The 15,189-nt window shown below is 41.1% G+C and overlaps 1 protein-coding gene across 13 annotated transcripts in view; it reads right to left on the minus strand.

Annotated features, from left to right (window-relative positions):
* SORBS1 (sorbin and SH3 domain containing 1) overlaps positions 1-14,181 on the minus strand; it is a 72,062-nt gene extending 57,881 nt beyond the window's left edge. For 2 of the 13 annotated variants that reach the window (XM_054515570.1, XM_036385385.2), the window contains exons 1-4: positions 14,066-14,178; positions 5,360-5,415; positions 4,459-4,524; positions 2,385-2,480 (exon numbers count right to left, since the gene is read on the minus strand). In XM_054515570.1, the coding sequence (XP_054371545.1) occupies positions 2,385-2,480; positions 4,459-4,524; positions 5,360-5,415; positions 14,066-14,097 (250 nt within the window). In that variant the 5' untranslated portion in view covers positions 14,098-14,178. Of the gene's footprint in view, positions 1-2,384; positions 2,481-4,458; positions 4,525-5,359; positions 5,416-14,065 lie in introns of all 13 variants that reach the window. The other 11 variants (XM_054515571.1, XM_054515566.1, XM_054515562.1 and 8 more) reach the window with 10 other exon arrangements.
* Positions 14,182-15,189: the final 1,008 nt, after the last annotated feature.

Raw genomic sequence — 15,189 nt, forward strand, 5'->3', positions numbered from 1 at the left:
ACACAGGAACCCAAATCCCGGGAAGTAGGAGATTTAACACATGCCTATTCAGATCAACCTGTGATCATGATCAGATACCAGATCTTGCCTTGCTGAGGCACAATTCAGCACAGCTTCTGTGCAGGCTTACCTTTGTGTATTTCAGTCCATGATCTGGGTTTTCTCCTCCTGTCCTCCTATTAAGTAATAACAAACCAGTCCTTCAAAGCTACTTCTCTTTCTCCTCCTACTTAACATCTTTCTGGAGAGTTGCTTCCTTTAAGATACCTCTGGAAATCATAAGCCTGAAAAGTGTCTTGTTTCTCTAGGCTATTTCCATAGACGAACACATCACCTCCTCTTCTCATCCACTATTAGTGACCCTGCAGCTGCCATCAGACTTCACTTACCTACACAGAGGCACCAGCCCTACCATGACTGCACAGGGAGTGTGAAGAGGTACTGAGTGCATGCTGCATTACACAAGTGACAACACAATAATTTCTATTTTTATGGGTTGAGGATCCTTCTATCTCTGCATGGGGAAGGATGCAGCTCTTCCCCAGGAACTGCTATTTTAACAAAAATGATGCCTTCAGACTGGAGAGAGGGGGCAAAGGCTGTTGTTTATTGTCCAGACAACAGCCCACATTTGTGCAGATCAGTATTCCCTGGCTGATTTCAGCAAGGCAATATCCCACCAAACCCACACCAGTACAGTGCCTAGAGACCGTGGTAACACCTTGGCTAAGGTTGCAAACCATGCAAACCACAGCCAGTGAAGCCACAATATGGGGAAACATCAGTATTCCAGATGAACAATGGCAGTAAGAGGAGAAACTCAATGAATGCCAGACTCCTGGCTCCCACTGAGAGCCCTCTGTTCTGGAATCTCTACTGTTGAAACCCTTCCATAGGCTTCCAGTGCTTTAGGGATTTCACAAAAAGCACAGTTTTAGATCCATACTTAGGACTATAAAAAGGATGGAGTAAGTAAGAAATCAGAGGATGCTTTCCTACAGTTCAGCCTTTAGCTAACTGAGGCAGAATTGAGGCAGCCTCTGTGAGGGGAAAGACTATCCACCCAGACACATCAAAAGGTGTTTCATCCTTAAATATACCACAGCTGATCACAGCTTAAGGTCACCCACATTCCTGGTGAAATAGAAGTTGACTTCTCTGACTGATTTTTGCATGATCCAGGAAGGGTCAGGATTCCTTTTTCGCCCAAGAGTGCAGTTCTGGCTATCACAACACAGAGCCCAAGGACTCTATGGACTCACTTTCAAACCAAAGACAAAGGTTTAAGCTCCAAGACTCCAATTTTAAGAGTGTTGTAACTGTAAAGCATGGACATGATGTTGGGAGTCACTGGGCCTGATATAAACATCCACAAAAGGTGCAGGGTAGCTGTCCTCCTACAACCCTATGCCTACATTTGCTTCACAGGCACTGGAGAGAAATGGAAGCAGAGCTCAACACATATGACATGCCAAAACAGTATCTTCATCACACTGGAGGAGAATCAAATTTGGGAATCAATGCTTTTTTTTTTATTTTCCATACAACAGATTAAACCTGTATACTGAACCAAAAGAATAAGAGTCAGGAAAAAAAGCTCTGAATTAAAAAAAATTAAATGCTTTGAAAATATTTGAAAATAAAATCTTGCCAGACTATCTCACCTTGGGAGATGAAAACAAATGTCTGAAATGATGTATTCCCTCAAAAATGACAGAAAACAAGAATCTGAATTGCTCAATATAGAAATCCAGCAGCTAGTAATAAACAGGACATTAGCACTGTACTAGTCCAACAAAGCACATGTGTGACAGATTAGGAGAGACAAGCAGTATCAGCTACACTAGTCTGACTGTCCAGCTAAGTACAAGCATAATCTTGTACTTCTAGTGGGGAAGCATGCTCTTGGGGAGAGGGTGACAGCCTAACATCCTTACTCATTCACATGTGGATTAAATTCGGTGCATGTACAGAAAAACAAAACCATACCACCAATGTTGAACTATGTTTGAACCATTTGTTTTCATAAAAACCAAAGATATGCAGGAAATATTCTTTGGTTCTTCAGGAGTTTGGTTCAAAATGAGTCTAGAATAATAATAACAATATTTTTCATAATCAAGCATTAGTAGAAGAGCTTACAATGATCCCAGATTCAAGCAGACACAATTAGGTCTGCAGAAGAGCAGCATAATTGAGAACAGTGTATTGTGCCATAAGAGCTAACTGCATTACCTACCAATGAAATCTGCAGCTCTGGAAGGAGTGAGAGGAGCATGAAGCTGAGAATTAGCCAAAGCATGTGGGTGAAGCAGAGAGACAATGATAAAGGGAGAGAGACAATGATGGCTAACTAAGGCATGGCAGGGGAGGAAAGAAGATACCTGTAGGCAGCACTAGGTGAGGAGAACTTTTCACTTTCTTCACAGGGATTATTTTAACGGCAGAAATAGAACGTGTACATAAAGGGACGTCAACAGCTGCAAACACAAAAGTGTAAATGGCACATCCAAAAAGGAAAGAACAGAGCTTGGGAAGCATGCCACAAAATTTTCTAACGTACTTGGAGACACAATAGCAGGAAATTTCAAATACAAAAGCAGTCTAGAGAGCAATGATGCAACTGTTAAAAATATCCCTTCATGCGCCCTAATTCAGGATGTGTCTGTTTTATGCAGCATACAGAACTGCTTACTGAATGGACTAACTAACTAATGCTGACTGCCACTATGCTGCAGGCAAAAAGAATCTGGAAGCATTAGTTTTTAGAAGCCATCAAAAAATTTTAGTGTAATCATTTAACTGAGGTACACTACATGCAAAAATAAAAATGTTAAGTAAAACATTAATATGGTTCAGCAAAAACAAAATAAAGTGAAAAAAAAACCAAACCAAGTACTGAAAGGCTGAGAGAAGAACATCAACCTAGCCACATTACATTAATTCTGAATTTCATGGCTCATTTTTTACAAGTTCAACAACAGAAGGAAGTAAAATAATCTTGAAAAAGGTCCCATGCTAAAGCGTAGCATCCATATAGCTATTTCAGAAAAAAAAATCCATCCATATAAACAGTAAATTGAAGATTTCTACTTGACTTCATTAGCTAGCACACTAATTATACTATATGTGGTGACACTGGGGAAAACCACACATAGCGCTATGCAAAATTCTAGCAATTGTTACAAAACTGTTCAAACCAACGGGTACAAAGAGGGGTCGTTGTGAAAAAGGCAGTACTATTCATAGGTGAAGCTCAACAGGAGTCGCCAAGATAAACATCTTGTATATCAGAATCTACCAGCATAATTTGAGTAGTGTTCTTGATTCTGCAGAGCCAGGATTTTCTTCTATAAAACCTGTTTCCTGCATGTATTTTCTGGAAAATGATAAATGTCTTGTCATATTCCATGCCATCTCAAGACTGTAAAATCAGGAGTAAGAGGAGCCACATTTCTAATACTTTACAGACTAACACTGAGCACTGGGCCAGCTTTGAGGGAGGCACTGACATCAGGGTGGTGTGTACGCCCCCTCTTGTGGCAGATCTTTCTGATACCCGGCAAAACTGCAGAGCACAGATTTCACAACCTAGAAAAGGGGTCTCAAGCATCAAAAGCCTGAGCAAAGAGCCTAACAGAATTTTTTCAAAACTCATAAAATCATTAGTATTTAATTTGATAGGTTTGTTTAATTTTTTTTTATAAAAGAGGAAGCCAAATCAATCCCTGTTTTCCATACTTCTTCTTGACCAGAGACCCTGTGAATACAACAGAAACCAAATCAAACAGCCTGTGGCTTAGGAAAAATCCTGATTCTGTTCTGCTTTGAAACTGACTGAATTCATCCATCCACAATACAGTCAAAATACTAACCACTATAAAAAGGCATCAAAGGAAAAGAAAGGAAGTTAAACCAACAGAAAATCAGTCCATACCCACATACTTTCACTCTGCCAAAACAGACACAGTCATTCCACAAAACTGAATGCTATAAAGCACACTGCAAACCCACTGATGTTAACATGAAGACTGGTTTGTTTAGATTTTTTTCATCACTTAAATGGTTAGTTCCTGCTGTTTAATCCCAGACTCAGACCTTCACCTCACCCTGAAGTTAACACAGTTCACACCTAGGCACCACACACCCATGCTGTCTCAACTCACTAAGATACCGATTCACAGGTGCTCACAAGTAGTGTACAGCTTTCCTCACACAGCACTAAAAATATACAAAGAGGCAAGTCCAGCCTGCCACTTTAAAGAGACAAAGAACACTTGTTGAGCTAAGAAATGCTGCTGGTACTAGCATGGTGCAGTACAAGACTTTTCTTGTGTCTGTCGCCAAGTGAACTGAATTTGGAAGCCCCCGCTGCAGTGAATTTCCGGGAAAATCAAGTACATCAGCAGCTGACATGCAGGAGGAGCTCTGGAGGTGTCTCTGGAGATCTTAACCCACCTTTTTCTTGTCCATTGCTGCTCAGCCCATTGACAACAGTTTTTGTAACATCAATTCCTTCATGTTCTGTAAGACAAATGCAGTGGTTTTCAGTCAAGATTTTTGCAAGTCTAAAAGGTCTTCAGCTGACATGAATAAAACTGGCTCTTGCAAATTCTGGGAAACACAGGAGACAGTGCTAGAAAGAGGCTCCAAAGCTCATCTAAAGCCCTGTTTCTGAACATGAATGAAACAAATCTACCTCTGTCACTCCTGACAAATGTTTGCCTAACGTGTTCCTACAAACTTCCAGCACCACCCTAATGCAACCTGTTCAGGTGCTTACCAGCCTGTAAGCTTATCAGTGCTTACACTGAATTCCCAGGTCATGTTTTTCTGGACTCTTTTCAAATAGTTCACTTTTTTTTCAAAATGTTGTGCCAAAACCAGGACATGATACCCTAGTCGAGACTTGCTAAGATGCTAAAATAAAGTGGGAATATCATTCTACAGATCTTACAGATCTCTCTTCAAGTCTGGCATCTGCTTTATTTTTCATCCTGTTTTAGGCTGTTACCCAGACAAGCACAGAAGTTTTCCTCTTCCCAATCAGCTCCCATTTCCCAGTCCCTTGTTTTTCTTTGAACAGCTGATTTTTTTCCTATCCATATGTCAAACTATGTTTTCATCTCTACTAAAATATATCAAATTCAGCTGATTTTTTCAGGTTATCAGTAATTTTGAATTCTTATATTCCACACTGAAAAAAGCTACAGGACCTACTCCAGTTCACGATGTTTCTCGCTACTTTTTAGGCCAAAATTCAAGTAACAAATGTGAATAATTGCATCAGAAACAAACAGAAATATTACTAATAGAAAGGAACACCAATGAGTGCAAGTAGAAAACAACATAGACTCACCAGAGCTCATTGTGGCAGAGGGACTTGCCTTTTCCACTTCTGGATTTTGTTTATGTCTGTTTAGAGTGAAAGGCAGAATGATTACCTTATGTTTCATGTCTGTCCAGACAGCACTGGACACAATGCCGAACATTCACCACAGAGTCAAGGTAACAGTCATAGTTTCTTTTGAAAAATTAGTTTCAAATGCCAAGTGGATTCATGTCAAGCACCATATAATTTTTTTTTGCTGATAATTATCATAAATTAAAGATTATTTCTAACCAATACAAGCACTGCTTCCAGACTTTAAGACTAATCTTCATATGAAATTGAAAGATAGTAATTTAAGTCTAAGAGTCTATAAAGGGCAAAGTTCAAGTCTGACTGGTTCCTAATACATAAACTGTGGATCACCTTTTGAGAGAATTTTACAAAATCAAAGTGACACTAAAAGCTTTAAACTAAAACCCTCAAATTAAAGCTCTTCCATATTTCAAGGCAATCTGCTGCTCATATGAAAGCTAGTATCTCCTTTGAAAGATATAACAATACAGAAGAGATGCACTTGTTAAAATGCATATTATAACTTCTGCACCAATCATTTCCAGCTGTGCAGTACTACTGATATTTTCAGGATCAGACTCCAGTAAGTGAAAGGTGACAGCTGGAAGGTTTAATTCTCCTGTTACCAAAGGCAGTGAAATTGCCAACCCAAGAGAAAAAGTACCAGATGGGGATCAGAAGAAAAAGTCAATTTTCATGGTGATGCCAATCTGTGGAGGACAATTGTGAGGCCTATCTGTCCTCACTCCTTTAGGGACCTGATACCTGCAGCAAACCGGTTTCAATGTCACTGATTGGTGGTTAGAATAGCCAAAGAGCACTTTAAAAAAAAAAAAAAAAGTGTGTTTGACAAGATTGCTCAACTCTCTAAAGATCCTAGGTTGAATTAAAAGTCCTTTAATTTTGTGTTCCAATCTCCATCTCTCCCCCCCCCCCCAAATAAAGTGAGATCAAGTGTAGCTCCACACAGTTTATGGCTTTCATGACACCAATAGAAATATGCATCTGAAATCACAAAATCATGCAAAACCAAGAAGCCCAAAGTGAGGAGCATAGGGAAAATAGCTTGGGGAACAAGAAACTAAACAACAGAGTTGGAAATACTTAAATACTTTTCCTTTTTTTCCTTTTACATGAATTGGAGGCAGCAGTGGAACATTGTAAGAGCTGAAAATTCCCTTCAGGGAATTGAATTTGTTCTCCTGCCTCAAGCACCTCCTTTGCTAACCAGCATTTGTTTCATGCCAGCCAGAATATAATGAGCATGTTCAACAGACACTCAAAAGGAAAGAAAACCCAACAAGCAAGTATAGTAACAGATGAGTCTATGAAATGAGACAATATCTGAGCTCCCCAGCAAGCCACCCTAGGAATAGCTGCCAACACTTAATTGTTTAAATATTTCCTTCACTAAAATACCCATATAAGATATACATTGTGGGTTCATGAATCCTCAGCAGGATTCAGCCTAGCTCCAAGCTGATCCCAGTAAAATACAATGTAAAATGGGGAGTACAGTATAAAATCAGTCAACAACAAAAACTGAGTCCAACTAGAAAGGCTGCCTGATTTTGCCTGCCCATACAGGATCTGCTTTTTATTTCTACCATTTCATATTGGATGTGAGTCCCTGAAATAGTAATGGTTGACACAGCCTGAAAATGTGGACAAACATACTTAGTAATAATGATCCTTCTGATCTCTGTATGTTTGCATTCCAGAAAGATGCCTTAGTTCAAGCAAATCAAAAAGAAGCAGTCTAAAATTATGTTATCCAGCTTAAGGAGATTTGTAGCAACTCTGTGCTTTTCTACCCATAGAAAAATGATACATATTAACTCACTGGGATAACTACCAGTCATTCCATGGGCCAGGAGAGAAGCACAAGAAGGGGCAACACTGCAGTAAATCTCATCTCAGCTTTAGGATAAACCTCTCTCTGAAGCTGAGGAGATTGCTGATACCCAGGTGTTTTAACTCATCACTGGCCCTCCCCATGGGCTTCATGCAAGTCAACACAGAATTTCTTCCACTCCAAGCATCCCCAAGAGGTTGCAATGCCTTCCTCTGGTATGCAAGATTAAAAAGGAGTGGGGGAAAATAATTCAATATATTATCTTTTCAGGAGAGGAAAGAGAATTTACTGGCTATAATGTCCAGGCAAAGGCAGGGTCCACTGCTATTGCAATGCCAGAGCAACACTTCCCCTCCCACAATAGGGAGCAATTAAACTCATGACCACATGCTTCACCCTTTTAAAAAGTCTCATTTGTTTGGAAACAGTGACATCACAACTGCCATACAACTCTGATTTCCATCATGTCTTTTTGATTCAAGTCTTGACATTGCTTACTGTACAAAGCACTGACCTTCACTAAGAAAAGCATTTAGGAAAAAATTCACACCAAAAAGAAGCATAACTATTTAGCATTAATAGATTAAATTACCTTTTACAAACAAGTGATTTGAGGAAAAAACCAAAGCAATAATTAAAGAAGATTGCTAAAATTAAATGGAAGATGGGTACAAACTCATTAGATCTAGATTGGATCTGGAAAAATTACTTTTCCACATATCCCCACACTTACTAGCAATTATGGAATTCAATTAAAATAACAAGCATCCAGTGTTCACTTACTGTGAAACTAATCAGCTTCCTTCAAGCACTCAAATACATGCTTAGTGCGAGTTCCCATACACAGAATGGATTCAGCATGCTCAGGGTGAGAGTAACCATACCCAAGTCCCTGCACTGGTCTAACTCCAGAAACTCCATTTAAAAGCTGATTTTGATCAGCTGAGAATCTGCACACAGATCTGCTGCATACAAGTAGAAATAACTCCTGTTTAGATTGACAAAATTACAGTGCATGTTTGGAGTTGAGAACATGCTGTGGCACCTGATTGCATCAGGGCTACAGAGTTATTCTACCTGTCTGCCACATACTTGATCCAAACCACAAACTGAAGTCCTATTAGGCCTATCTCAGTCCTAGGGCTGCTCTTGGGATCAGATGGACAGTCCAGCCAGGTAACACATCTGGCTCCATGGCACTAGTGCATCCAAGTATTGGCCTGTACCAGCTGGGAAGGCACATGCTGTAAGCCAGGGTGCTAGGGATGTTTGGATGGTACATCCTTAGGTAGACTAGTCCCTGCCAGGCTGGGCAGACAGGCTGTCCCTGGAAACAGGTGGGTCTGGAATCATTTGCTGCTCCCTTCAAGAACTTTCATGGCCAAGCTGTTCCTGCAGACACACACAGTATGCACAGCAGTACTTCAGAAGGGAGCATTTCAGAGGGAGCCAAGAATGAGGTCCTCCATGTCAGTGTTAAAAACTGAGAACTCCCTATTGCCAGATCAGGCAAAGAAAAAAAAAAATACTAGAAAAAGTACTCTAAAGCAAAACCCCTACATGTCTCCTTTCAGCTCCCTGCTCCAACCAGCTAGCCAGTGTGTCCTTGCCAGACTGGAATTAGTGCCCTTCCTGAAACAACAGACAGAGCAACAAAGGCTTCAAAGCTGCACACATGCAAAACACAATGAAAGATAATGAATTCCTCAGGGCATAAACCAGCAGCTGTAACCCTGAACATGCCAATGTCCATACATAACATACAGCAACTCCTTGTCAGGTCAATCCTACCTCTAGACGGATGTTTAACTTTTCCTTCCTCCCTTTCAGCCCCAACACATTTCTCCAAGGCTGCAGTTCTTTCCCTACTTGGTGTGGAAAAGAGAGCAGCATGTTCAGAAGCCTATTTAGGAGGAATGCAGATAAGTGGCAACCACTTCTGTACAGCCTGTCTGGATTATCTCACATGCTCTAAAGGTTTGAATACTCCCCCTACAAAGGCAGGGGTAACAAACAGTTCATTAATAGTTCTGAGCAAGGACATATGCTCTTAGGTCACTGGTATCTCAGCTAAGAGTCGTGGGCAGTCGTTATTTTTGGTGGTCTAATATGAGTGTGGGGAAAAGTAACTTCCTTTCCTCCCATATTACTACTGACAGCTCTGGTGACTCACATAGCATTTTAAACCAATTGCTATGCATGAGATGAACATTCAAAACTTACTGTGTTTGTCCCTTATATTCCTGAGATGTAGACCCTTTATTTTTCTCATTTTCAAGTTTTTCACATTTTCAAACTTTTCTTTCTAAATACAAGAAGAGCTTTAAGTGTTTTGTGGATGCATTTAAATGAAAAATCAAAATCTTATGTATATTAGTATAAAGTATGAGTTGAGTCTATCAGAAAAATTGCAAGCTTTCAGACTAAAAGGATGATTAGCAATCACAAAACTTACTTTTCACCTGGTCAGGTCTTACACATCACTGGCAGCATTCACCTGTTTCACCCTGGCTCAGACCCTTTCTCACAATGCCATCAGTGTCCCTGACACAAATGCTCCTCTTCAATGAGCCACGTCAGCAATATAGAGTCCCAAATCTGGAAAGTGGGCAAAGAGCTGCACTGCAGTCAGTGCCTCCCACCAGCATGTTCCTCTGCTTAAAGGAACTTTCTGGAAAAACACATCTCCTGTGCACTTCTCACCTTGCATCATATAAAATGTGACAAGAAAAAAAAAAAAAACTTAGAATAGAGCAGGCAGCTCAGGTTAACCCAGGCAATCGGCTCTCTTTTCAACTATCATTATTCTCTTATTCTGGAATACTGAAATATGTTGTCTGTCATTTTTATTTTAAGGGTTAAAGAACATCCTGTCATTCCTTCAGAAGACATTATGCTCCTAAGAATAAGAGTCATGAAAAGCCTGTGAGTAAGCAAGCAGTGCACATTGAATAATCACACCAATTCTGTACAAGACAACAGCTTCCACACACTCGTCAGCAAGTGTTAAGACAGCACAGAGAGAGCACTGAAAGCTTACTAAATGAAACAAATGGCATCATTACACACCAGCTTGGATAAGGCATTCTTATAAATAATTGAACTTACAGCTGTTACAATAAACAAACACAGCACATTTCAAATGCAGTACTGCTTCCTTTTTTTCCTTTAAATATAGTGCGTGTCTGTTGCCTTCCAAATGAGCAAATTAAATTATCTGGGCATAGGTGCCAGTTTTTGTGCAATTTATAAGGAATGTGCCTCTCTAAATAACAAAAATTAAATAGAAAATGTAAACTAGGAGCTACAGCTTTAAGAATTCCGAGATGCTTTTGAACTAAGTCATCTTACAGTCATCAGCTTCAGAGTAAACAAAGTTTACTGCAACCTGAGTTGACTCAGTTCAAGGTCACCACTTGTGGAGCAGGGGGCAGAAAAGAATCTCCTGGGTCATCCAGCCTACTCCTATGCTATTGCAGGCAACTGTGTCATACAACCCTGTGCAAGAACACTTCACATTCCAGTTTAAAACTGCTAAAATTTCCCGCCTCCACTGCTCTTCCTGGAAGCCTGCTCCAGAACTCATTCCCCTTATGGCATGAATGCTGTTTCTCATTTGCGACCTAAATCATATTCATGAGTAGCTACAGATAAATTGTTTTGCACCAGCACAATTTTTCTGTTTGAGCAGGTCCTCCTCCTTGCACTCACCCCTATCCACGCATTTTTAGAAAGCAATTGCACCTCTGAGTCTTCCACAGAAGTGCAATTGCATTCCCAAAGAAATTGGCCAGCATGCTGCTAGCCATCTCATTAAAATCTGGCAAATAGTGAAAGAATTTAAAAGGTCGGCAGGCCAAAGTCTAAACTCCACTGAATGTCACAAAGGCAGCGAGCAAAGCCTACAGCTGACATGCCCAACAGTTGAACAGCAAGGCTGAAAAGGTAAATTATCTCTTTTTGTCCATTCTACTTCTGACCTCTATACTAAAATGAATTCCATGATTAGTGCTAGTTCAGATAGTGACTTGATGTCTATAGGAACCTCCCTGCAAAGAAACAGACTGGAATAATTTCATACTAGGCACTAAGCCTTCATTAAAAAACACTGACTTATACCTGGAAGATTGTGTGGATGAAAGGTGGCTCTTGCTTGAGCCATACACCTCCTGCTCTGCTGCAGACTCAGGGTTGAGAAACAGCCATCCAGAAGGTTGTTTGGATCACAGCAGACTTGACATGCACTTTAGCACCATTCCCTCTGGATAAGAAACTGCTTACATCCCTGCCTTACAGTCAAAACATTTCTTCTCCTGACAATAGACTCTCCTGACAACAGACTCCAAATACATTGTGACTGGGCTTTGACTTCCTCCTGAGTCCGTCATGACTGCCCTCTGTCTTTAGTATTTGGTGGCTGAGACATGGTGACAGTAGCCCTGGCCCATGTATCGTGGGTGTCAGCTGAAGAAACAAATGCCTTTCTGCCACACCCATACGCCCAAGCAACTCACATGAATATTTTGAAACTTCAGAAAGAAAACCAACATTTTCCATGATATTTTAAATAAAGTCTCATCTCCATCTTAGCAAAAGACACAAAGCACAGCACTTGACAGCAGCAGCAGTTGAGATTTCTGTTCAGATTTATATGCAATATGTACAATCACATCTCATAGAAGGAAACACTTTACAAACAAGCTGATGTACATCCTATAAAAGGGAGCTCACTGGGCACAGATCTCAGGCTGCCAGCTCCAGGGAAGGCTGTAAACATTTAACAGCATAGCACAGCCTGGGACTGTTCAGGACACTTAACTGAGATTCACGCAGGAACTGGGGCAAGGAGCACACAACTGCTGAAACTGGAATTTATTTACAGGTAGGGGGTAACTCGTTCCATGACACCCAATTTACCTTTGTTGCAAAAGGAAAATCTTTCAATCTGCAATGACCGCACCTAGCCAAGAGGATGTTGGCTTTGTACTTCAGCTGGAAGAAATGGAGGATTCATTGAGTTCAAGCTGTTGTGAGACTACTTGTAAGAGCTGTGCAGCTGGGGTGCTCTGGGTACTGCACCTAACTCTCTGCAGACCTCTGACATGGGGCCACTTGTGCCTCGGCAGAACAATTGCTGTAAATAAACAGACACAAATTCCAGAAGCCCTAATTATGTATAACAATGAACCCATTCAGCTGACTGCAGGATTGAGGGACACAAACACTGCACTACATTTACTACAGTGAATGGCATTCTATAATTACAAATCAATTAGATCATCTAAACAACATCCAGCAGCTTCTCTTGCATGACTTTGTATAACAAAGACTACAAAGGCTGTCTTCACCTTTATCACACTCTCAAACAGTAAAGTAGTAAATAAGAGGAAGTTGCATTAAGTAGAAATACTAATCAGAGAATGACTAGTGTCTCAAAGTTCAAATCCAGTTTACAAACATTTCATAAATATTAGAGTAAAGAGAAGACTCTGATGCACCTTTGAGATATAAAACAGATGCTCTAGATACTTTAATGCTACAGATCACCTTATACCATTCCAGACACATTCTGAGATTTCCAGTTGTGTAAGGCAGAGGAATTGTGCAGGCCTGAATGAGTGCTCACTGTGGCAGCCACACCAAATGTTAATTACAACCTCTTCTAGCATTAGCTGTTCTAAAGCTCTGTACAAACACTCACTAAGCTACAGCTAATACTTTTCAATACATAGAGGTGATAGTTTTATTTTATACCAAGATGGAAGATTTAGGCCTCTATCCTATGCAACATCCATAACTAGCTGATCTGGCATAGTGTAACAGGGCCTTATAAGTATCAGTCTTACAGGTTGCTTTTTATAGTTTCAAAATAAGAAAAATCTGTTTGAGAGTTGGTCTCCTTTACAAACAACTGCAACAACCTCCAGAGAACCACACAGAGCTAAGTCTAACCAAAGCACACAGGGAGCCAGGCATACAATACTGCCAACACATCTCTGACAAGCCTAGTTTGAAGCAAGCTGAAATCAGACAAGGTCATTTTCTTTAACCTCTTCCAACCTGGGAGCACTGCTATGCTAGCAAAATTGCTAGGAGACTATATTCATCTGCCTGGATATCAGACACAAAATGGTCTCAGCAAAGCTCAGAAGGCTGGCCACTGGCTTGCTAGTCCTGATGGACTGTGCTGCCTCCAGAGTCACCTACATGCCAGAAGGAAGGACACAGTGTCTGCTTCTCTACTCACTACTGAAAACACTTGCAGAAAACCAAACTGATGGGTGAAGCAACAGTCTGACATTCCAAGTGTCTCCAGAAATAGCAGAAAGTTACATTCCAGAAACCAGTCCTCATCTTTACTTCTCTCTGACTCCGCCTGCCTCAGGTGACAAATTCATATATTGCTGAGAATTCCACATCCATTCTCTTCACTTTCCGCTTAAGTAGCTGCCTCAGAATCTTCATTCAGGAGCTCCTTTCAATTTCTCTTTCCCATAAAAATAATTAGGAGAAAGATCCAGTCACTAGGGCAAGGAGGCAAGGACATGCCCATTTCCCTTAATGAGAACACAGACCCATGTAATGACTACCTTGATTTGCCTCTTTTGCCTGATCAGCAACCAGAAATACCTATCCAAATGAAAGCAGCATTCTGAAAATCAGTGTGCACTGCCCACCAGACCTACCCACTCAGTGTATATTAGCATACACCAGAGTCATATAAAGTTCTGGAAGTTCAGCTCACAGCAGGTCTAGCAGAGGTAGATGTGAGTAACTGTGACTAAAAACCACACTTGTGTCCTTACCTCAATTCAGGTTTTTCAGTCAATGGAGCCATTTTCTTAGTCTCTTGATTTCACTCCATGAGAGGCACGAAAGAGTTAAGAAAACCTTTCACTGTGTTGCCCAGTCACTTGGCTGCTGAAGTGTAAGAAATTTGTGGAGACATCTCTCTTTCTCTCTGGCACCCTTAAATACTTTGCTCCTCCTACTGCTGTGCTTTAATTAGCCAGCTGGTTCTTAGTCACCCCATCCTGTCACTAGGCTTGCTCACCAACAGCCACCCCCACCCAGCCTGCCTGTCACTCCCCTGCCACTGTCATCACCAAGGACACCGTCTCTTCTGCAGCTCTGGAGCTGGGGAAGGGAAGGAGAAAAAGGTTGGAGGTGACGCTCCAGGGTAGCATTGGGATGCACTTGAAAAGTGAAGTGACAGAGAGACCTTGAAGGGATGTTAAATTACAGGGAAAGTACTTGAAAAAGCACTTTTCTGTTTTTTTCAAATCAGGCAGCATCCACTTGTCTAGGAAGGAAAATTTTCATTAGCACTGGACATGGCAGATCCTATTTCATTGTCTAGGAGCTGAAGGGGCAGCTAAAGTTTCTGCTCTTGGCAGGGGAGATTTGTAGCATAAATACCTGACATGACACAGGGGGAAACTAACTGCTTGTATGGCTACTACGTATTATATGCCCACTCCTTGAGCATTGTAACAGGCATCAAAGAAGTTTCTGAGCCATCAGCAGTACTAGGGTGTCCCCAGAGTGGAGTGCCCCCACCAGAGTGTGGCTTGGCAACCTAAAACTTGCCATGGAGAGGAGGTGATGGTAGCTTTTAAAAGAGCAGGAGTATCTCACATCCCCAGGCCTGGGCAGCCCTTTAGTCAGAATGCAAATTGCAGCACAGAATCACCCTTCCTTCCACAGCCAATGTCTACAACACAAACAAATGGGACAAAGACTTCATCAACTCAGCCCCTGGAGGCTGCCTCATGCAAGACCAAGTGGTAATTTAATAGAGGAAATAATTTGGAGGCCCCTAAGCCTCTTGGTACTATCCTTTGTCACCAGCACTGGCTTTCATGACTGACACTCCAATGTGTCTCTATTTGGAGCCTGTCCCTGGATTTTGATTCCTCAAATACACACG

Source organism: Molothrus ater, chromosome 8 (genome assembly GCF_012460135.2).
Source record: "Molothrus ater isolate BHLD 08-10-18 breed brown headed cowbird chromosome 8, BPBGC_Mater_1.1, whole genome shotgun sequence".
Taxonomy (NCBI): domain Eukaryota; kingdom Metazoa; phylum Chordata; class Aves; order Passeriformes; family Icteridae; genus Molothrus; species Molothrus ater.